This window comes from Leptosomus discolor, chromosome 5 (genome assembly GCF_034619465.1).
Source record: "Leptosomus discolor isolate bLepDis1 chromosome 5, bLepDis1.hap2, whole genome shotgun sequence".
Lineage (NCBI taxonomy): Eukaryota > Metazoa > Chordata > Aves > Leptosomiformes > Leptosomidae > Leptosomus > Leptosomus discolor.
Genome location: NC_141395.1, coordinates 76,822,606 through 76,845,317, shown reverse-complemented (window position 1 = coordinate 76,845,317; position 22,712 = coordinate 76,822,606). Strand labels below are relative to the sequence as shown.

Genomic DNA, 22,712 nt, shown 5'->3' with positions numbered 1-22,712 from the left:
CGAAGCAGCCGTGGCTCCGAGGCAGCCCGCGCTGGAGCCGCCCGTCGGTGGGAGGGCGGCAGCCCCGGGAGGGACCCGCGCTGGGGGGTTCTGGGGAGCTGCGGCCCCGCGGGAAGGACTCGCGTTGGGGCAGTGGGGGGAGGAATGTCTGCCGGGAGAGGGACCCTGCGGTGGGGCAGGGGAGGGCTGCGAGGGCCCCTCTCCCTGAGGGGGAAGGAGCAGCGGAGACCCCTTGTGCCAGATGGACTGTGACCCCCATTCCCTGTCCCTGCGCTGCTGGGGGGGAAGAGGGAGCAGAGCTGAGCCCGGGAAGGCCGGAGGGGTGGGGGGAGGTGTGTTGTATTTAAGACCTGGTTGTATTTCTCATTGTCCTTGATGGTGATGGTTGTTTGTATTAAATGGATGTTGTTAATCCCCAAATTGAGTCTGTCTTTTGCCTGTGACCATAACTGGTGAGTGAGCCCTCCCTGTCCTTTGTCTTAACCCTCAAGCCCTTTTGGTTGTATTTTGTCCTGCCCATCCCTCAGGAGATAGGGTAGGGGTGAGCGAGCAGCTGCGTGGGGCTTTTGTTGCCGGCTGGGTGGGTTCAAACCAGGACACCGGGTCTAGAAGATGTTGTCTGATAACAGTGGGGACACATAGTCAAAAGGACAAATGCTGCCAAAATGCTCTTGTAGCTTCTTTCTTTATAAAAGCCTAGCTGCAGCAGTATCTATCATTATAATAGCCCAGTAGTTGCAATACTGACACAGAAACTGTGGAGAACTAACTTGTATGCTCTGGGAAGATTCTCCCCTCTCAGGAAGCTCCTCTAGTCAGTCAGCAGTTCACTCTTTCACGTCCTTTCTCCTCCTGCCATAGGAATCTTTCTTCCTTTTCAACACAGGGGAACACTGTGAATGTGCCTGCCGGCTACTGTGTTTTCCATTCAATAGTCAATGGATTTAATAGAAAAATAATCTCAAGTCAAGTCTCCAGGACTCCACACTCTTAAGTAAAGGCATTAGGCACTAATGTAAAAGCATTTCTGTTTAAGTGTTAAAACCAGCAGGTTGTTTTGTTGCAATGTTTTTACCACAGGATTTTTTTCGTTATTTCGGAGTAGGCATCTTCTCTCATGAACTGGTTTTGACTCTGGACTCTGAGGAGGCTATATAGCATCTCCTTTGCAGAACCGTGGTGTCTAAATTGCAGAGAGGACATGAAAATTGTACTTCTCCCATGCTCAAAATTTTTCAGTGGTAACTGCTGAGGTACTAGCAGTACCCCAGTGAATCTCAGGGTTTGGACTGTCTCCCTAAGGGAACTAGGTCTCCCCAGAGCATTGCAAAGAAAGCATAAGGTAGGCTTTGGCTTCCATTCTTGGGCAAGCCATCTAAAAAATACCCATTGCAAAAAAATCACTGCAGTTCTTCATCCATCTGTCTTTAGTGCTGATGTGAGACAATTTTACAGTAAGTTGCTAGTACTGAAAGAGTCCTACTTCACCAAAGTACTGCCATAGAAAATAGCTAAGCAGAGAGGATGTTCTTGGAGGATATCTTTGCTCACAGAAGCAGATTATAGTACTCCACAGAGTTACACAATCGGGAAAAAGTGAGAAGATGCATAAGGCTCATTTTGGCTCAGGTATCTGTGGCTCCCGGCCTCTGTTATAAATGTGCTCGTTAGAGGCCATCATAAAAGATCTGCACATATGTTTGAAGTCAAACACCTGCACAACCTTTGACACAATGGGGTCATAGCTATTACCGGTTATGTTGGTACTTATTTTCATCTGCTCTCATGCTAGCTTGTTTTCTATATTTTAAAGAGGTTACCAAAGCACCATAATGTCATTAAATATTGTCAGGACATGAAAAGCTTGGTGAAGAACTTCAATTCCTCCAGAAAAAAAAAAAAACAAACAAAACAACAAACTAATAAAGCCACAGAGAAGCAAACATTTACATTCTTTAAACATTTTTTATAATCAATAGCCTTATAGAGCAGACTTGGTCTGTGAAAACAAATTAGCTTATGATAGATTTCATTGGGGTTAACATCAAAAAGACAGAATGTTGCCATTGGATACACCTCAGCCATTTACAGAAGAATAAACGCTGTCTGAAGTCAATATATTTGTTTTCTCAACTGGGATGAGAAATCCCTATCATTCCAACCATTTTTGTCTGTCAAAGAAATGGCTTTCCATAAGCTAGGTTCTGAAAAAGAAATTCTTCAAGAACAGAAAGGGCTCAATTTAGTTGCCGAAGCTTAAGCTTCTATTCCTGAAGGTGACATTTACACGGGGAGAGGTGGAACAGCACCAGATAGGTGATCCACATCCATCTGCCAGCGTAGCTGGAGGTCAGGCGCTACTGTAGGATTATCGTGTCGCATTAGACACGTGTGTTGGTACCTGCCTTCCACCCAAGTATCACCTTTATGCTGAAAGAGAGCATAGTCCTTGGTGCGCACTCTAGGCTGAATCACAGGTGGTGGCAGAATAGAGAAGCTAGAACTACAGTTACGGTTGTCATCAATTCTAACTCTACCCTCTATTCTCTGTCCTTCGCCTCCAAAAGCTGTGTTAAGATCTCATTAAGAGTTACTTGTTTTTCATATACAAAATTTAAGCTATACATTTTTATTTCTTAGACATAGTTCATGCAAAATCAAGTTTAGAAATCAGTATTTTGGTTTAAATATCCATCAGTAGGTTCAGAATGACAGCAAAAAGAATTCACTGTGAATTTCTAAAAAAAGTCACACAGTTCTGGTGACCCTGTTTTAAAAACGTAAGAGATTGTTGTTTGACAAACTAAATAGTTTATCATTTTCCATAGTCTCATTTTCCGAGAAATTCTATGTCATTCAAATTCAAGGAGCTAAATATGTTCTCCAGCGATGCAGCAACACCTACCTGCAGGATCACTACACTATCAGCATTGCAGAAAACTCTGCCTTCTACAGCATATTAAAACTATTGATTACATCGTATGGATAACAGAGGGGTATAAGCAAAAGCTGTGTCACCCCCTTGAATATTGAAATACTATAATAAAACTCAGGATTTCAGCTACTACTACTACAAAAAAAAGCCTATCTTAACAGATATCAACAGATGATTTATTGCATGTTGCTCCCAGACCCCATTATGAAGCAAATAATGAAACCCAAACCACAGTCCTACATTATGTTCATAAAAAGCATTTGTCTTCTTTACAGAATGAAATCAAAACACAGGCTCTAAACCCACCAGATAACCTAGACCAAATGTAGCACAAACAAGGTTATGGACCCATATTACACGCTAAAACCGTTCTGCTAGTGCCATGTTGTCCTTAACTGTAAGATACAGTTTTATCAAACACTGTCAGCTCTTCATCCCCTTTTCCCAGTGTGTTAATAAGGTTTAATTAACAAAATAACCAATTGCAGTAGAACTACATTTCTCAGACTGTTTTGCAAAGCAATTACTTTTCAACAGCTTTCAAGAGCCACATAACAGGAAACTTTCTTCTTGAACCTTTGTCAGGGACTGGATTTTAAGACCCAGTTGAATCAGCCACTACAACTGGTATTGTAGAGTTATTCTCAACTCAGGGTTTGCAGGTATTTGTTAACAAAGACAAAAGATTGATTTTTTATAAGGATCTTATCTTGTCTCAACTTACTCTACTATTGCATGTTTACACTGTTGTATATTATAACTAGTCTTCTTATAACAAAATTTGAAGGAGGAACAACATTTTCTAAGAATTTCCTCACCACAGGAAGTGTTAAATCACACGTAGCACAAGAAATGTCTAAGACTGTATCGACAGCTTCAATTTTGGGGGCCTTAAAAACCACAAAGAATTCGTTAATATAAGATAATATGATATTTCACAGAATCAGAGTGGCAGGGGTTGGAAGGGACCTCTGGAGATCATCTGGTCCAACCCCCCTGCTAAAGCAGGTTTGCCTAGAGCAGGTCTCACATTTTTAATGCATGTTAACTTCTATTTGTTTCAAAATTTCTAATATGAGAGCCAATTCCCTTTTTGGTGCGTTGGTTCTAAGACTCTGGAGGATCAGAAATGGATTCAGAATTCCAGGGCTGCTTCTTTCTCAATTTAGATAAAGAAACATGTTACAAATGTCACTAGCTCTGTGTGAGGCTTTAGGGTTCTGGGGTTTTAAGAGTGGAAGTTGATGGTGCTTTTAAAATCAGGTTAGAAATTACTCCATTAAAGACTCCTGCTATATCAGCAGATCTGGATGAAAGTAATCAGTATAAAATGTGTAGGTTTCATTTCTTTAATGAAAAAACAAACCCAAAAACTCCTAAAGAAAACAAAAGTTGAGAACTCAGTGTAAGTATGGAAAAGCTAGCTGCAATGAAGATTATATGAACACTAAATTAGCTTGTGATTTAGTCTTTTTTTCTTCCTGTGTCTCATGCTTTTGAAATTACAAAATTACATTATGTAATGTTTTCAAAATGAATATGTGGCCTAAATTTTCTTATTTTTCTTAACGCTAATTTATAGAGTTGAATATTTTTCTTCTCCTAAAGGACACAAATATTAGCCCTCTCAATCTCAGGACAGTCACAGCAATGAAGTGCCTGAAGTCCAGATCTTTTAAGCTCCTTGATATAGATGAACCGTTCTATAAGGTTAGGGCAATAGTCAACAGACTCCAGTTTTGTTCTTTAAGAAGAAAACTACTTACTTGTTTCTGAAATTACAGTATTTGGATTTCTCATCCGATACCAAATTCCTTTGAGTTTTCATACGTATACAGTAGAAAAGAAAAATTAGACAGGCACACGTCTCTTGACTTCCTTTCATTGTTTTAATTGAATTAAGAGCTTTTGTCTTACCACCGCTGTAGTGATAACACTCTCCACATCTATTTCCTGAGTCCTTTCCACCTGGAGCAATTTTGAGACTGAATACTGTTTTCTGAACAGCCCAGATTGCAGTGCATAGCAATCTAACTACAATGATTGAAGCATTAACATTTTAATTATGAAGATTTTATTCAAAATTTATTCTTAAAAAGCCCGTAACTTTTATGTTAACCTTTCACAAGTGCCTTCCTCTGGCCTTTACATTTAGTGAGACACATAAGACTGTTAGTCTGCAGCAATTTTATTGCAGTAGGTTTTAAATAAAAAATAGACTAACCATTAACCTTTTCAGCTAAAAGGGGGTTAATTGGCAGATGGTATTGCTATTTTCGCAGCTGTTGAAGACTGAAACATGTTAGAAGAGTGGTGTGGAAAACATGTGGACTCTTTCATGTGCTATTTACTCACACCACATGTAAATAGATAGAGTGGTGTCAATTCAGCATGTTCTATGAGCCCTGAATTACCTTGAAAAAGAATTTGCACCATGGAAAATAGTATAGTGGGGAGTAAAGTTAGGTTTTTAACCTTATGTTTAATATAACAAAGGGTAACAAGGCACTTCTTGTATATTGACTTAGATTCTAAAAGCATAACATAATTATTCACATTTTTTAGGGTGGGTGAATATTAACCAACAAGAAGCAGGATGTGTAAAAGCGACCTGCAGAACCCGAACAAGTGGGACAAACTTTACATACGTTGTCTTGCAGCTTTAGGGCAAAAGCTCAAGTCCTGCAGTGAGCTCTGTCCTGGTGCACTTGCATCGCGTAAGGGTTTACATCAAAGGAGATGTCTGTAGGTGTAAGAAAAGGCCATTACCAGGGGCATTGTATCCAATTTTCTGGCAAGGCAGTTCAGCAGATATTAATGTCCCCTGGACTCTTTCCTTGGGCAAACTGTTGGATTAGTTGACCTTGTGGGGTCTGTTCTACTCTGTTTTTCTTCGGTTCTGTATCATGCAGCTCACTGTAAGACTGTGTTGTCAGGAAAAAAGATTCATGTTTGTTTTTTTTCTGCATGTAGAGGACAACAGCATCTGCCAAAGCAATCTTTTATAAAGCTCCAGTTGACCACTGGCCCGTTGTGTTAAGGAAATGTGAATATTCGTATTTTCTTCCACATGAAGAAAAAGCAAGACTTTAACACTGACATAGCTAAATACCATAAATCTTGAAATGAAAGCATATGTTTCTTTCACACATTCCCACTTTTATGCTTTAATTTGTCCCAGCCTACCTGAGGTGTTTTTACTCAAATTAGATCTGTTACTAGTATAAAATTATAGCTGTTCTATTTATGTAATATAAAAAAAACGAAATAGAAATGTATCTGGGTATATTTAGGATTGGGTATTTTTAGGATTGCTTCCTAATAGTGCTGTGGAAATCTAACGCAATATAGAACATAAGAGATCACGTTATTATCCTTATAGTTACAATATGGGCCATCATGAATAAAAAAAAAAACCATGGGTACAATAATGAATATTAAAAATCTAATTATTTGTGTCATTTAGAATGTTGTTTTTGTTTTATAATACAGCCAAGAATATGGCACATTTGTGTAACACATTCTGTTTATTGAAAAACAAATATGAAATGAGATAATTTTAACTGCATATTGTATCATGGGAACAAAAGATCTGTGGCAAAACACGAGAAAAAAAATCACAGTAATGAGTGAAAAAATCAGTAGCTGAGAAACTTACAGCTAGGGACCCATTTGTTCTCTAGGATTGTTATGCTAATTTTCAGGACTTGCTGCAGCAGCAAAGTTGAGATTTAGGATGAATGCATCAATTACTAACTACTAATGCTATAAAGATATCCTTAGCTTCTCAAGGTAATTTAAAAGACTCATTCATATCCTGCTCTTCGAGCATTGCACTTTTACTTGAACCGTGTAAGAGGTAAACTCTTCAAAAGTCAATAAAACCTAACAGTTTCCTTAAGAAAATAGAAGTGGTTTCCTTGGGAAGTATTATGTTCTAATTCTCCACTAGTATTAAAAAAAAAAAAAAAAAAAAAAAATCTATCTAGAGGCCTGTGAATAAGACACAGAATTGAGGTATTGGCCCATTGATGTACTATTTTTAAGGAAAAGTGTGCTTGGATACATTTTAAGCCTTACTAAGCATTTCTTACCCAAGCTTACGTTCATGGCTGATCACTGACAAAATAAGACAGTGCTTCAATAAAATTCAAACTATTGATTTTTAGTAACTTGGTTTTGACAAAAATATATTTCTCAGTTTAAGTCACAGAACTGCATTAAGTCAATATCCCAAATTATTAAGGAAAATTATTGGGTGAGGGAGGGAAACTACCTTTAATTAAAATCTTTTAGCAGCAAAGCAAAGGCATATTTTTGTCTTAACTTTTCACTTTATAAACTGGTCTTTTACTTTCCCCCATTTGGTAAAACTTAATACACGGACAGAAGTGCTGTGATATTTGTGAACATATGGTCAGGACTATTGTTTCCCAATTGAGTTCTAAATTAAAAATCTGAAATCAGGTCACTCTCACTGACTGAATTTTCAGGCATACTTTGTAGAAATAGGTTATTTTTTTCCACAGTGACTTCTCTTTCTCTTCTGAGCGCCACATTTCCTTTTACCATCCCCCAAAGCAACAGCTCTCTCAGCTCTTTTTAACTTGCTCAATTCTATGTGTTCGGTCTTTCCATAACACATTTAGGATTCACAAATCTGAGACAACCTCTAGAATTGCTCTTGAAGTATCAAAAGCCAATCTCCTTACAGACAACAGCCAGACTATACTCCCAGAGCGCTTTCCCCTGGGATTTATTAGTGCTCAGATGTTTTTTAAAATGTAACTAGATTTAATACTTTTGTAGATTTATTTTCTTGTTACACCATAAAAATTCCAATACATTCTTTGCAATTATCACCTGTCCTTCTGGATTTTTTTTTTTTTTTAATGGGGCAGATCAAACTGATTTTCACCTCTAAAGGTGAAACTTTGAAATTACCTAACCTCTTTAAACACTCCTAAAACTGCATGCAGTGAAGGAGGCTGTAAGATAGCTAACAAGATACCACCTTATAACTGTAAAACTAACATGAGGGCCTGTGACAACTGTTGTAATAACTCTCTCTCCCCCGATCTCCATGTAATGCTACCTGATGCTGTGACCACTCAGCATTTAAACAATGCATGACACAAACACTGTTTTCCTCCTACAGTGAGACAATTAATGGGAAGATGAATCTCAATAAACAATTTTGATTGATACTTCCATCCAGACTACTTTATCTCAAATAGAGAAATAAATAGATGGCTATATATTTCATATAATTATAATTATTACAAAACATATAGTTAGTACAAAGAACTCAAGATTACTGTTCTAATGCAGTACTATATTGCAGAGCAGGCACTTTAAATTTCAGTTTGTCTGACATAAAAGAAAACCTACAAATGAAATCAGACTGATACTGAAATGGAAATTATCTAGTCTATTTACTGTCTAAAGCAAGAAATGCTGAACTTAAAGATGCAATACTTAGTTTGCTTATTGCAAAAACTAACAAGAAAGTCAAGTAAGGAAACATTTTATTTCAAAATATAAGAACAAACCACAACGATTAGAAGTTCCATTAGAACTGAATTAAAACTTTCTTGTGAGATAAAATTCATAAATATAAAATCTGTCACAACTCTGCCTTGCCACCATAGGTACTCTCTTTTTTCTATTACTAATAATTCTCAATATATACATAGCTGAAATATTTTTCAAAACAATTGTTTTGCATATATTTGCTACCTGCTTTGCGATATTACAAAATTAAGCAGTATGAGATATGTACGTAACACATCAACATTTCAGTGTGGAGTTGATATTGGTTGGTGTCTTGAAAGCATTTGGCCTTAGAAAACAGAACTACTTTATGTTAAAAGTGCAAATGACATTATTTGGAGCTAGACATAAAAACACAGTAGCCTTTTCAGGAATTGCTAGTGAGCTGAGGAAATCTCTGATGGCAACTGTTTGATGATTTGTGTTTCTGTCCCTTAACTCTGCACCAGAAAAGATAGCAAGAACATAGGATACTAAGAACATTTTGCACTGCTTGATCCTTCTGTTGTAGGACATAGGCCTGGGCGGAGTGGGAGCACTTAAAAAATCAATGTTTCACATGCTGATTTGCCTGTATACTTTGTGCAGGAGCTGAGTCTTGCTGTCTTTTGTGGTGAGTTCATCCTCTTTCATCCGTTGCCCATAGAAGCTGCAGAAGGAGCATGGTCCCATGCCTAAAAAGATCAACGGGTTCAAGTGCTTTATGCTTTTTTTTTTTTCCCAAGTGTTTCCTTTGGGGCTCTCCCACAGCTGCTGCTTTGCTTTATAATCTCACTTCAGAAATGTGGGCTCTTGAAGGTCACTTGAAAGCATCATTATTTTTGTGTGTACTTTGGTCTCATCATAGTCTGCAGAGTTTTCCTGAAGTATGTTCTGGCTCATTCTCATAGAAGTAGGTGAGCACCTGGACTAAAACCCCCCTCTTCCAGCATTTTAAACAAGATTTTTTTTCCAAAGAAAAATGGACATTTTACTGTTATCCCTCTTCCCCTTTAAGAGAAGCTTAAGAAATTCTTTTTGTAAGACTGCTTCATGATTACTGTGTCTGAGTTAACTCTGTTTAAAAGTAAATGCAATCAACTACTATCACCAAATGGCCTCTAATATATAATAATTTCAGTTTACCCTAGCTCTCTGAGGATCTCAGCAGTCTGAACAATGATATTATCTGATATATTATCAGAAGAAAGGAAACTATCTACAGTTTTCATGCAGAATAATAAAAGAAATGGGCCATGGGTAGAACAGAAAAGAAGTATTGCAGAAAATAGTGGTGTATAGAAGATATTAATGCAGCAGATTTCTTTCAGCGTTGGAGTAGATAATATACTTTGCCCTGAATAACCACTCGTTCCACTAGGTAACAAGGAAAAAGGCAGAGGTATTTTCAAAGCTCAGGTATCCAGTAAACTCATACAAGCAGAAAGGAAAACACAGATTATCGTTCTGAATCGAATTCTGTTTCTTTTTAAAGAAAACATCCCCATACAAATACAAATGTTGTGAGACACATCAAGGTCTTACTAAAACAAATGGTAAGTTATGGCTGATGAGGCCTTGGTAGTTAGGAAAGACAGTCTTTGAAAGACAGGCTTTTAATGGCATTGAATATAAGAGAAAAAATTAGTAACAAACAGTTTCACACTGGAAAAAGCTGTCCTAAGAAGAAAAGAGAACATTCATTAGCAGACACCACAATGTGCTAAAAGAGGTGCAACCAGGAAGAAGACAGGTATGACAGAGGTAAGGGTGTACTGGATTTGGCATTGCCCACATTCAGGGCAGTAAGAGGTATGTGGCGGGACCAGATGCATCAAGGTTTGTAACAGATGTTGATTGCCCAGCACTAGAGAAGGCAGCCATGAAGTGCACATAGCAAACCACTTTTATAAGCACACTACACGGGAAAACAGGAAAGTAAAGAGCATACAATTTTGCAAAAGCTCCTAGCAGAGGAATTTAGCAACAGTACAACATTCCGTTATAGCTACAGTAGAGGATCTAGAAGTACTGTAGTACTTTACTACTACAAGGAGTAGTAAAGAAGTATTTATAACCAAATATGACACAAGAGAAAAAAGAATATACAAGAAAAAGTCTTTTCACCATGACAATATTGATATCTTTTGCATCATTAGAACTACATGACAAGTATATAAAGGAAAATGTCAAAATCTAAATTTTTAATAAATAGATACACAAAGCTAATACTGAGACAGAGAGCTGTAAAATCATTGCACCTTATTTAAAAAAAAAATAGAAAAGACTTTTAATCTAACAAAATACTTCAGAGCAGAGAAAATAAAGTTCATCATGATGCCTACAGGCACATCATGTGATCAAGATACATGTGCATGCAGCTCTAGGACTACGTGTATGTGCGCTGTTCCAGCTGCCATTAGCAAAATGCCTAAAGGAAAGTAAAAAAGCCCTTTAGATCATGGCATACATGAATATAACAAAAAAGGTGGTGAACTCACCGCAATCTATTGCCTCAACTACTGCACTAGAAACTGGAGAGACTGTTCTGATACAGGGCATTAGCTTTTAAGACCTAAAAAGAACAATAAGGTGGAATGCTAAAATTTACCTGCTACAGATGATGTAATCTTTTTGCTCTGCAGGTCTCATACATTTTATGGATTATGTGTTCTACCTGGATACCAGGAGTTCAGGCCAGGCAGAGTGTAGTAACCCACTTTCCAGCTCTCTGGAAGATGGCAGTTCAAGAAAATGCTTTTTGTTATGGCTGTTGCACATGAGATTTTTAAGGAAGTTGCAATGATATACTAGAAGGTCTGTTTGGAATTAGCCATTATCAGTACTATAGTAAAACAACAACAAAAAATTATGGCAAAATCCTAATGTCACAGGCAAAAGATACACGGAGATGCAATCTAAAATTCAATTACACTTGATGGAAAACTGGTGTTAAATGATTTTGGTTATGTTTAGGAATAGAGATGCATCTATGTCTCCACAGTTAGTGCTTAAAGTAAAGTAAAAAGTATTTTCTTCTTACAAGCGCTGAAGAACATAATGAAGATGATGAGTAAGACTGGCAGAAATCTGGAGCAATTGGGGAGGGAAGGATGAAAATGGTATGGAGATCACAGTCTGATTGATTTCACAGATGATGTTTTCCATAACATGAAAGATTTAGTCATTTACTTGTTCTACTGTAGTATCTTATCTCATTCAAGGAAACACACTGTAGGGCAATACATAACAAGGAGAGTAGTTCTTTATTAATGTAAAATTATGGTTATCAGAATAGTAGTTACTTGTGGATACTATACTCTTTTTTTCATCACAGATATGGATACACAGGATCAGCAGAAACTAAACATAATCAGTTCAGTTTCAACAAAAATCTTGACAAAACTTTGCCTCTTTCAGTGCTGGCTCTGTAACACAATATAAAAAAATACAAATGTACAACTTGAATGAGGCATATAATCTGTATCTTTTGTACAATACAGTATCTTTGAGGTTGGACAGGACCTCTGGAGGTCACCTGGTCCAACCCCCCTGCTCAAACAGGGCCACCTAGAGCCAATTGCCCAGGACAATGTCCAGAAGGCTTTTGAATATCTCCAGGGCTTGGAGACTCCACAACCTCCCTGGGCAGCCTGTGCCAGTGCTCAGCCACCCTCACAGGAAAAAAAAAGTGTTTCCTGATGTTCAGAGAGAGGAACCTTGTGTTTCAGTCTGCACCCATTGCCTCTGGTCCTGTCACTGGGCACCACAGAACAGAGCCTGGCTCAATCTTCTCTGCACCCTCCCTTCAGGTATTTATATACATTAATAAGATCCCCCTGAGCCTTCTCTTCTCCAGGCTGAACAGTCGTAGCTTTCTCAGCCTTTCCTCATAAGAGAGAAGCACTGGACCCTTCATCATCTTCATGGCCCTTTGTTGAACTCTATCTCGTAAGTACACATCTGTCTTGTACTGGGAAGCCCAGAACTGGACACAGCTCTCCGGGTGTGGCCTCACCAGTATGAAGCAGAGGATAAGGATCACCTCACTCAACCTGCAAGCAACATTCCTCCTAAGGCAGCCCAGGATACCATTAGCTGTCTTTGCCGCAAGGGCGCATCGCTGGCCCATGTTCAACTTGGTGTCCACCAACACCACCAGGCCCTTTTCTGACAACCTGCTTTCCAGCTGGGTGGTCCCCAGCATGTACTGGTGCCTGGGGTTATTCTTACCCAGGTGCAGGACTTTCCACTTTATTGAACTTCATGAGGTTCCTGTCAGCCCATTTCTGATATTTAATACCATAAAACAAGGTAGAAAACAAATGGAAGACTTGGATGAACAGGTGCATATGACACTGTGGCATGCTTTAGTGACTAAAAATATGGTGGCAAAGAACTTACATGCCTGAAAGCCTTTTTTTTTTTTTTTTTCCCTAACACAAGGTACTTTCTTCCTGCAAACCTTGTTTCTCTTAGAAATAAATGTAGAGAAAGAGTGAATAAAATATGAAAACAATATAACAAATCTTAGCTGATAATGCAGTAAGTTTCATTAGGGGTGAAAATAGCCTAACCTTTGAACTATGGGACAAAAGGCATAAAAGAAAAAGGCATGAATTTTAGAAGAAAGCATCCAGAGCTTTTGAAAATGGTTCATGATGGATGTCTTGATATGGCAGTATACCCATCTATTTTTCCATACTGTAACTCATGTGCAAGTTTAAAAAACAAAAAAAAAGAGAAATGGCCAGAGGAATATTGGAGAAAGGAGTGCAATGGTAATTTCAGTGTGCCTAATAGAAATTGGCAAGTGATATATGGGAATACTAAGGAAGCCAGCACCTACTTAGCAACATGCTAATCAGAACTGTGGTGAGTCACATCAAGGACATATTCACTAGATGTGGTATTTGTGACAAACTATTTCCCAAAATAGACCCTGCTTCTATAGGTCTTCAGCTGTGTGCATTTTAATGAGCTGAAGGCTCAAATAAATAATTATCCCATAACAGTCTGTTGTGGTCTGAGCTTTAAATCGAGAGCCCCGAGGTAAATCAGAGGCAAGAACTACATTAGAGCCATGTAAAGTCTACCACGGTCAGTGGCAGCTTGATATGATCATTGAATAAATGCAATAACACTAGTCATACCAAGAAAAAAAAAAAGTGGACAGTAATCTAGACAAAATTACAAATATTTAAGAGTACTTACGATATTAGGAACAAAGACTTAACGGTGGAAATACCATCCAGCAAATAAGAGACGTGTAACTTCAATACATTGTACAGAACTTCCTACGGACCAGAGAGAGGCTGCAGCTCAGTTTCAGCCTCTTCACACACGGTCCCCAGACGTCCCGTTGGCTGCATCAAAAGGCACGAGAAGCAAGAAAGTGAATCTCGACCCTGTCAGTGAAGGTACTAACACGTCCTCATGCATATTAATTTTGGCATCTACTATTTTTGCGTATAAATAGGCAGGCACACTGTCAGGTCAGATAACTGGTGCTTTCAAAGAAGCAACGGATGTTAGTCTGACACCGGTTCCCGACTGATGTACGCCTACCGAACTAGCTTCCTGAGACTACTACGTGCAAACAGACAGCAGAGTGGACATGTAAAAATCCCCATTTAGTTTACTGTTGTCAGTAGAGATAAACACATTTAAATTGTGAATTTTAAAAATCTGGACTCAAAACTTTTAAACACTTGTGAATAGTAAAGCTACTACTGACTGGGCGGTTCCTTGATCAAGCTGCTTTTCAAGCTTTGTATGGATTTCAGTAGCAAGAAAGCAATCAATCCTTAAGAAGTTGATGTTTCCTGCCTTTCCTGGATGGTAAGAATTACACTCAGCAGGCTAACCACATCCTAGGCTGCTTTCTGTGGCCAGAGGCTCATAATTTCCCACCCTTTCTGTCCTCCTTTTGTTTTATTACATCCCAGTGAATTTCATCGGAGAAAACAATATACTGCACTTGTTATGTGCAGGTTTGAGTTTGAACAACAGGGTAAAATGTGGATAATTTTATAATTTCTACATTATTACAGATCTGGTGAGAAAGAATTCTTCAGACTTCTGGTAAGTCTTTCTCTATTGTAAGCCAGAGGGAATGGGTATAATTTGGGAAGAAATGCTGTGGTTTCTTGGAACACCAAATGTTTGTTTAATCAGTTACCAGGGAGCATATGACTCTTTCCAAGAAAGGGACATTGCGTTTTACGCCATTTGTAATAATTTGGCCACCTTTCGGTCTGAGGTCCTGTATGTTGTAGAGGGACTTTAAATAAATTTTTGGCTTTACTGGTAAAGATAAGGATTATTTTGCTCCAGGTCATTCAATAAAGACTACACTCCTACATAATTGTTCTGTGTCAAAGTTGTATGTGTCTGCCTGTTTCACAACAGATGGCTGCATTTCAGTACTTTTATACAGAAGATGTATATTGAAGGTTGAAATAAAACATTCATTGTAATCCAATTGCTTGTATGTTTTAGTTGTATCTGTCAAGCTAGATGTCATGCAGGAGAATTTTTAAAATATAACCTTGCAAATTCGTTTCTCTTCATCCTGGGTCAAGATTTATTTGGAACAGTTGTAGAGAGAATGTAAATCAAGTGTATTTCACATTGTAACGTATCAGACATTGTTTTATGGGATATTCCAGTCTGTAAAATACAACAAGAAATCAGATACCTTAATATATAGTCCTTCTGTTTTAAGGGTGAAAGAGCACACGTAATTCTGAGAAGAGAGCCTTCACCTCTGCTTCCAAGCTTTGAGGGAGTGATTTCTCATGCTAGTTTTTTTCAGAGCTGTTTTCTCCCCATCTTGCAAGGCTATGACTAAGATACATCACAAATTATATTTTTTTTGCATGACATAGAAAAGTAAATGTGTGATTATTGGATTAATAGAGATAATATTTTCAGTGGTCTCGTAACTGTGGCTTATCACTTGAAATTTCTTATCGGCTTTTCCAGTAAATGTCAGTTTAAAATGTTACTTTAGCATTATGATTATGGCTTCAGTGATTTAGTAATTTTCCTCTGTTTTGCCCTTGTGCTGTTACAGAGAATAGATGGTCTTGCTTCCTTTGGGCTTTTGTCACCAAAGATTCATTGACGAAACACCTAAGGTCTAATAAGGAAGCTATGTAAAGCCTCGAAGCTAGAGATCCAAGTGAATAATGAACTAATATACCAAGTGTAGCCTATGAAAAAACCAGGAAAACAGGCTTGAGCGAGGTCTTTGAAACTTTGCTTCTCTTTCCTGTAGAACAGTTGGCTACTATTGAATCACAAACCTGCTTACAATGGCCCATCGCTGTAATTCATTGGAAATAAGATTTCCTGGGTAGTATTTATGAAGCGCTTTGTTTTACTAGAGGCCCAAGTACAAAATGCTGGATAAACAGAGTACTGCCGTTTGGGGGGGGGCAGGTTAAAATCGGTTTCACTCCTCCTTTAAGATCAAATCTTGCCTTTCTTCCTCCTCGCTCCCCTTGAGACCCGGGGGGCAGGTCCCGCCCTCCCCCCAGCCCCTCTCGCACATCCCGTCGCCTCGGGGAGCGGGTCCCGAGCCGGAGCGCCCCGGGTGGCTCCCTTCGCCCCTCGCCTCGCCGCGGCTCGCCACTCAGGGCCCGCCCGCAGGCCCAGGGCCCGCCCGCAGGCCGAGCGCCCGCAGCTCCGCCGGCGCCGGTGGGGCCTTGGTGCGTCCCGGCGCCCGCGAGCTCCCGAGGGGGAAGAGCGCCAGCCCCGCTGTCCGCAGAGGGTCCGCTGCGGGTCTGAGCGGCAGACCCCGCTCCTCGGCTCCTCGCAGCGCCTCGGGCCCGCCCCAGCTCCCGCTCCCGCTCCCGCTCCCGCTCCCGCTCCCCGTCAGGCGCCGCTGCGCGAACGTCAGCCCGGCGGGCGAGCGCCCCCGCCGCACCGACCGCGGGCGGAGAGGTGGGAGGGCGCGGGGGGGAGGAGGGGGGCGGAGCAGGGCAGCCACCAATCCGAAGCCGCAGACCGTCCCTGACTGACAAACCACCCCACCCAATAGGAGTCATCAATTGAGTAGGCGGGGTGACAGTGACGGGAGCTCTACTGTCACCGCCCATTGGGAGGAGCCAGGGAGGGGGGAACGGGCCCGGGGCGTGGCTCGGTGGGCAGGGGGCGAGGCTTCTGGGCGGTTAGGGGGCGTGGCCTCAGCAGGGGTATTTAAACCTGGCGCGGAGGGGCTTGCCCGCTCAGTTGGCGCGGCGGCGCTGGAGGGGAGGGTGTGTGTCTGGCGCCAGCCGTCTCACAGTCTCCCTCTTCCGCTACGCGCCCGTGTGCGGGGTCCGGGGGGACACGTCCCGCCTGGGTCAGCGGCTCCCGGGGCGCGTCGCTTCCTCCTTCTCCCCACCCCCCGCCCCGTGCGCCTCCGCAGAGGGATTTCTCCGCGTCCCTTAGTCGGTGCGGGGGGGCGTCCCCACCGGCCCGCGCCCCTTCCCGCCCCGCTCCCGGCCGGGGGCTTGCGGCGCTTCCCTCTGGATGCGTCCCCGCAGCCCCGGGCGGGAGGCGGCCAGGGGGAAGCGCTGCCTCTGGGGATTTACCGTCGCCTGGGACTCGGATCCGCACCGTCGCCGCCGCCCCCTTCCCCTCGGGGGTACCCGGCGTCCCGGCTCCGCTGCTGCTTCGGGCCGCCGCCACCATGGACGAGAAGTACCTGCCCGAGCTGATGGCGGAGAAGGACTCGCTGGACCCGTCCTTCACCCACGCCCTGCGGCTGGTCAACCAAGGTGAGGGCCGGCGGGAGCGGAGCGGGGCCGCTTCGTCCCGCCGTTGGGGGGACTAGCGGTGGGGCCGAGCCGGAGTTAGTGGCGGCGGCCGAGGATGCTCAGCGAAGGGTTTGCTCTTCGTTTTGATCCGCTTAATGTTTCCGTGTTCGGGCTGCTGGTGTTCACCGGCTCCCGTCGCCTTCCCCCTGCTGGGCTGCGGGTGGGGCCGGGGTCTCTGCCCCCCGCCCCGGCGCTGCCCGCGGCGCTCAGCGCGGCCGGCTGGGCTCCGCTCCGGCGGGCACAGCATCTGCCCCGGACAACAGCGAGCGCTGCCCTGCCTGCCCAAATTTCTCCTCTTTCATAGGTGTTTGTTTTTTTTTTTTTTTACAATAGCGAAGGCATGATCGCTCACGGCTTGAATTCGACATGATTCCAAGTTGAATTGTTGTGTAGAACAGCTTGGGTCTTCTGCGCTCTGCTCGGGCTTCAGGTCGGGTAAAACCCCGAAAAGGTGTCCTGTTTTGCCCTGCTAACGTATTTCTGAGCGATAAGTAGTTTATTGTTTATATGCGTGTGAGCCCTTTTAAAAAGGAGCCTACAACCTATGCCCTTTCCTGGGAACTTTTGGCTCTGTAACTAAAATATTAAAGAACCAACAATATATTTTGGTGAATCCTTTAAAAACTTAGAAGTATATTTTCTTTTGCAATTATATAACTCCAAATAATAAGTGATTCCTATCCCTTCTGTATCTGGCATGTCAGATATGCTTTAAAGTGCTAGCTCTTTGTTTTGATGATGCTATACTAACTAGAAAAGCAATTCCTTGTGGTTTACAATATGGTTTAATGTAAATTTGGAAATATTGTGTCATTGGCAGATGACTTTCAAGTACAGCTCTGTGGAGACAAGACTTGATACAGTGCTTGGTGTGGTCCAGTGAGACTAGTTTTGAACTGATTTTCTAATATAACTTAATGACAGCTGAAATGATTTTGGCTTCAATTGAAGTGATTACAAAGCTGTGCTAGTGTACTTTACATCCTATAACAGGAATAGGTCTAAATCAATGTGGCTGCATTTAATGCCTTGTTGTAGTTTTTGATGTGTAATGGACTGCGGATGCCCATCTGTAAATCAGAAGGAAAATCAACTGTTGTCTGAAATATTCTGGAGTTAGCGATAGCTGTCAGTTCCAGCTGTGGAATGCATATGCCATGTGATTTGTAGCATCCATGTCCTTGGATGGTTGATATTTTGCATATTTTTCCTAACTTTGGATTTGTAAAGATGCCACTGTTGATAGTGGGAGAAGGAGAATTATGTTAATAAATAGGTATTTCTATTGTTTGCTGTAAATAAACTCAATTTTACCTTGATGGCTGAGAATTTAAGGCTGGAAATTAGGGAAGTTCCTTTGTAGATAGTGAAGGAAGAACGTTTTTTGCATATGTAAATTATTTTAGGAACTTGGAGAAGTTTGTGATTTGCAATTCTATAAACAGCATTTATGGAAGTAGATATGACTTTTGGGGACTCTTCATAGATTTTCGAGGCTTTCATTGAAATCAGAAATTAGAGGACAGACACACTTCTGCCTGCTTTTATTGACTAATACTTGGTATCTGTATCTGTACTTTCAGCTCCGAAACTGTCAGTGGAAAAAAATGAATGTAGATGGACATAGATCCATCCTCTTTGTTCTAATATGTCACTAGATCTTTTGCTTACTTTGAAAGTGAAGTCTTGTGTTAAATTGGAATTATTTCACATGTTAGAGACAGGTAAAAATGATTAAGCAGAGTGGCTATCAATGGGTTAACTGTAGTTTAAAATGTGAATTTGCATAATATTTATGTAAAATAGGTAGTTTAGACATTTGGTTCTTTAGTGACTCTACTACTAAAGTGAAGTGACTGGATAATACAGGTGGGAAATTGAGAAGCTATTTTACAAACCTATCCTGTCATGACACTAACTTTATCAGTGACTATTTTATTCTCAATTGTAACAATTCTGTGCGGTTAAATGAAGGCAAATATTGGTGGAAACGTATGTGATAGTTCTGGCTTGTACTTCATACATTAGGTCTGCAGACTTCTGTGATAGTTCAGTGAGCAGGCAAATGAAAGGGCTTGTTTAATTCTTTAAACTGGGTTTGTTTAGCTTTTCAGTTTAGAAAGAAATATGTTTCTAAGTTTGGCTTCTTCCAGGTATGTGTGAGAATGTCTTAGCAAAGGTTTAAGTGCTTAAAATAAGCAGCTTAATTATGTAATAGCATTTTGAGGTCTTAGTAGTATTATATTTACTATCTGTTTTTACTTAAATGCTATAGATGAGCCAACTTTCTTCAGAAATTCAAGATTGATTTGTACAAATTGTGTGGTTGAATTAGTAAATCCTTCCAAGATGCTGAAGGAATTGAAGTGTGTGTGCTGCTTAGACAAAAGAGGCAAATCATTAACAAATTCCCAACCATGTTGAAATTTGGTTTCTAGGGAAAAAGTCCTGTGTCTAGACTTTGAAAATCTGTTAATTATAGTTCTTAAATGGAAGTGGATAAATTTTCATGTTATGCTTATAATTACAGATTATAATTTAGGTACATACAAATTACGTCATTTTAAATGATACAGGAAAAAAATGGAGCTTGACATGCTTTTAGAGTTCCACGGTAGCCTTTCAGTTGAAAAAGAACAATGTGAAGATAGCTAGGATGTGACAAGAATTTTTTCCTGGGCAATAGTATTAATCTGTATTTCAGAATTAGGGGATGACAGCATCTCCTCTTCCCCTAACAAAACCTTGGTTTAAGCGTTTTGAAAGTGTTAAAATCAATGATCAGTATCCTTCATTGTTCAAGCATGGTACATGGAAGTGCTGAAAACTGCTCAAGTATTTGATGACTTGTCTCTTTGGGACACAAATATAAGACCTATTGCTTAAATTTCATTTTAAACAGTCATTGAAAGGTTCAGCTGCTGCTGAAATTTAAAACAGTAGGAGTCTTTTGCAGGAGACTAGACTATATCCTTTGCTCTAATTAAAATGATTAACTTGTATAGTTGAGCATTAAGCTTTCCTAAAAAGGATATTTTTACCTGTAAACCTTTAAACACGTTAGAGATTGGAAGCAGACTTATTTTGCCTGTGTAGTTAGGTGACCATGCTCATAGTATTAATTTGCAGATGATGCCAGGCAATGGGAACTGGAACATTATGTCCAATTCTAATAACTTCTGTAACTGAAGAACCTTAGGAAAGATGAGGTTCTGTGAAGAAGCAAGAGTTTAGAACATGTGTATTTGTCTTTTTCTTTTTTACAACTCAGGTGCTCATCTTTATGTGAAATGTGAAAAATATTCTTGAATGTGAAAGTAATGCTTGTTCTGAAATCAGGATAGTTCTTTGTGTTTATCATTGCAAGGCACTGAGTAGCTTTACTTTTAAACCTTTTTTGAGACCTTGATTTTGAAGGCTGACTTTGCATTTGACATTGTACATAAATGTTGGCAGATGTGCAAGGGTAATGTTGATTGTCATAACTAACTTCATGAGTGATGCTATAAAAATATTGAAAAATCTGTAAGGGAAGAGTTACTTTATCTTCATTGTCTTTCACATCTATGCGTAGTAATGATTTATGACAAGTATTTTGTGAAAGTTGGGTAAAGCATGTGAAATTGCAGATGGAAGAAGCAAACTGTAAATAAAACATGTTGATACCAGACATGTTTTGTAACAGGGGAGCCATTAAAACGGATGCCTGGTGCTTGTTTGGTTTGTGTAGTGTTAAGTGTGTAGGTGGAGAGGACTCTGTAATTGAAGTTAGGGCAGCTGAAATCCCTATGTCAGAAGATAGTGAGTCCTGGGGGCATTGCTGAAAGACAGCTTTTACTTCTCCGTAGGCTGTACCTGTGGAATTCTTCCTTACAAGCTCATTGTAGCTACTTTGAGATTTGAGGTAATATCTTAAATTGGCGAGGCTTCTTTTAAAATTGTCAATGCTATGGTGTACAGGAATAACAAACCTTCCTATCAGTAGATGGCTGTATGTGCTAGCTGTATAGCGAATGACTTCTGAGCCATGTGTCTAGTAGTGATCAGCAGAGGCTTGCTGTTTCCTGTATCAAATTTTGAGTAGGAGTTCAATAACCAAATAGACCAGTACCTCCCTAAATATGTGGGAGAATGGAGCGTGAGGAAAAAGTGTACAGACTTTTTGCGTTCTGGAGAATATTACCTGTCTGATTTTTTTAGCAAGTAAGGTTTTTTTAGCTTTAGAAGTGATTGAAGTAGGAACTTAATAAATTAAGGTTCCATAGATACTGCTTTTGAATAAATCTATCTTGGTATGCCAGGGCTTCTGGGTGCTTAGCAAGGATTTTCTTTATTTTTTCACAAATTTGAATTCTCAATTTTCACAACTCTAAAATGCCCTTGATTATATGTAGTGAGGTGACATACACAGCTAATCAGTTTGCTACTGAATCACCTGCTTGCCTCTGAGGACAGGTTTCATGGCATGGAACAGACATGTGTGGTGCTGCTTGTTCCCAGTCCCTAATTTTGTCACAGGTACTCTGCTATGGTGTAACCTCAGACTCTCTTTTATTTCTCATTGTAACCTCAATCGTATGAGCAAGACTTGTTTCAAGTGTTCTGCTCTTGGAGGCTGGCAAAGCACTTCATGTAGGTCACAGGTATTTTGTAAAGCCAATACAGGTGAAGAAGTCCGATTGGGTTTTAAGATTATTCAGAACATTCTATTAATTTGAATAAAAGTTTTGTAATTTGCCTTCCAGACAAAGATTTTTTTTCAGGCAAGTCACTAAGTTGACTTTCTTAGAGGTTAAATAGAAAGAAGACACTCTTCTGTCTTCTAGTAATCACACTTCAAAACAGTCTGAAAATGTGCAAGGGGAATGGGTGATTTGGCAGGCTGTGTCATGAGATTTTGTGACAGTAATAGGAGTGGATATGGTGTGATGGTAGCGCCATAAAACCAGGGAAGGCTGACTTTGGTTCTATTTCTATTTTCTTAAAACAGCATGACAAGTAGTTAAGACTTGGAGTGAAGAAGGGGTATTTCAGAGATTGTCCCTCATGTCTCAGCCTTCCTTGTTCAGTAACACTTCAGAGGTTCACAATTTTTGTAATGGTTGCCCTTTGCTTTTACTGCAATGAAACTGTTGGGAGAGTCATAGGACTTGTTAACAATTAGATTCCAGTCTTGGTCTCTTAAAAGGCTGGGGAAGTGATTTATCAGGTATTCCAGTCATGTTAACAGGGCTGCTGTGAAATGCAGCTGAAGATAATCATACATACTTCACCCTAGGCGCATCTGCTCTGAAGCATGACTCTAGCCTGCAGCCACTCACCGATGATCACATTTAGTCTAAAGCTGACTTCTAATTCACTTGCACACTCACTTTGGCAGTCAATGAGAGAGATCGAATTTAAAGGTTTCAAATTTAGACTGACATGGTTTGTCACTT

The 22,712-nt window shown here is 40.4% G+C and overlaps 1 protein-coding gene across 2 annotated transcripts in view; it reads left to right on the top strand.

Moving 5' to 3' along the window:
• The first annotated feature begins 16,931 nt into the window (after positions 1-16,931).
• The window catches only part of KHDRBS3 (KH RNA binding domain containing, signal transduction associated 3), a 91,842-nt gene continuing 86,061 nt past the window's right edge, over positions 16,932-22,712 (top strand). Inside the window, exon 1 of one of the 2 annotated variants that reach the window (XM_086465712.1) lies at positions 16,932-17,235. In XM_086465712.1, the coding sequence (XP_086321838.1) occupies positions 17,148-17,235 (88 nt within the window). In that variant the 5' untranslated portion in view covers positions 16,932-17,147. The remainder of the gene's footprint in view (positions 17,236-22,712) is intronic. The other variant, XM_086465711.1, reaches the window with a different exon arrangement.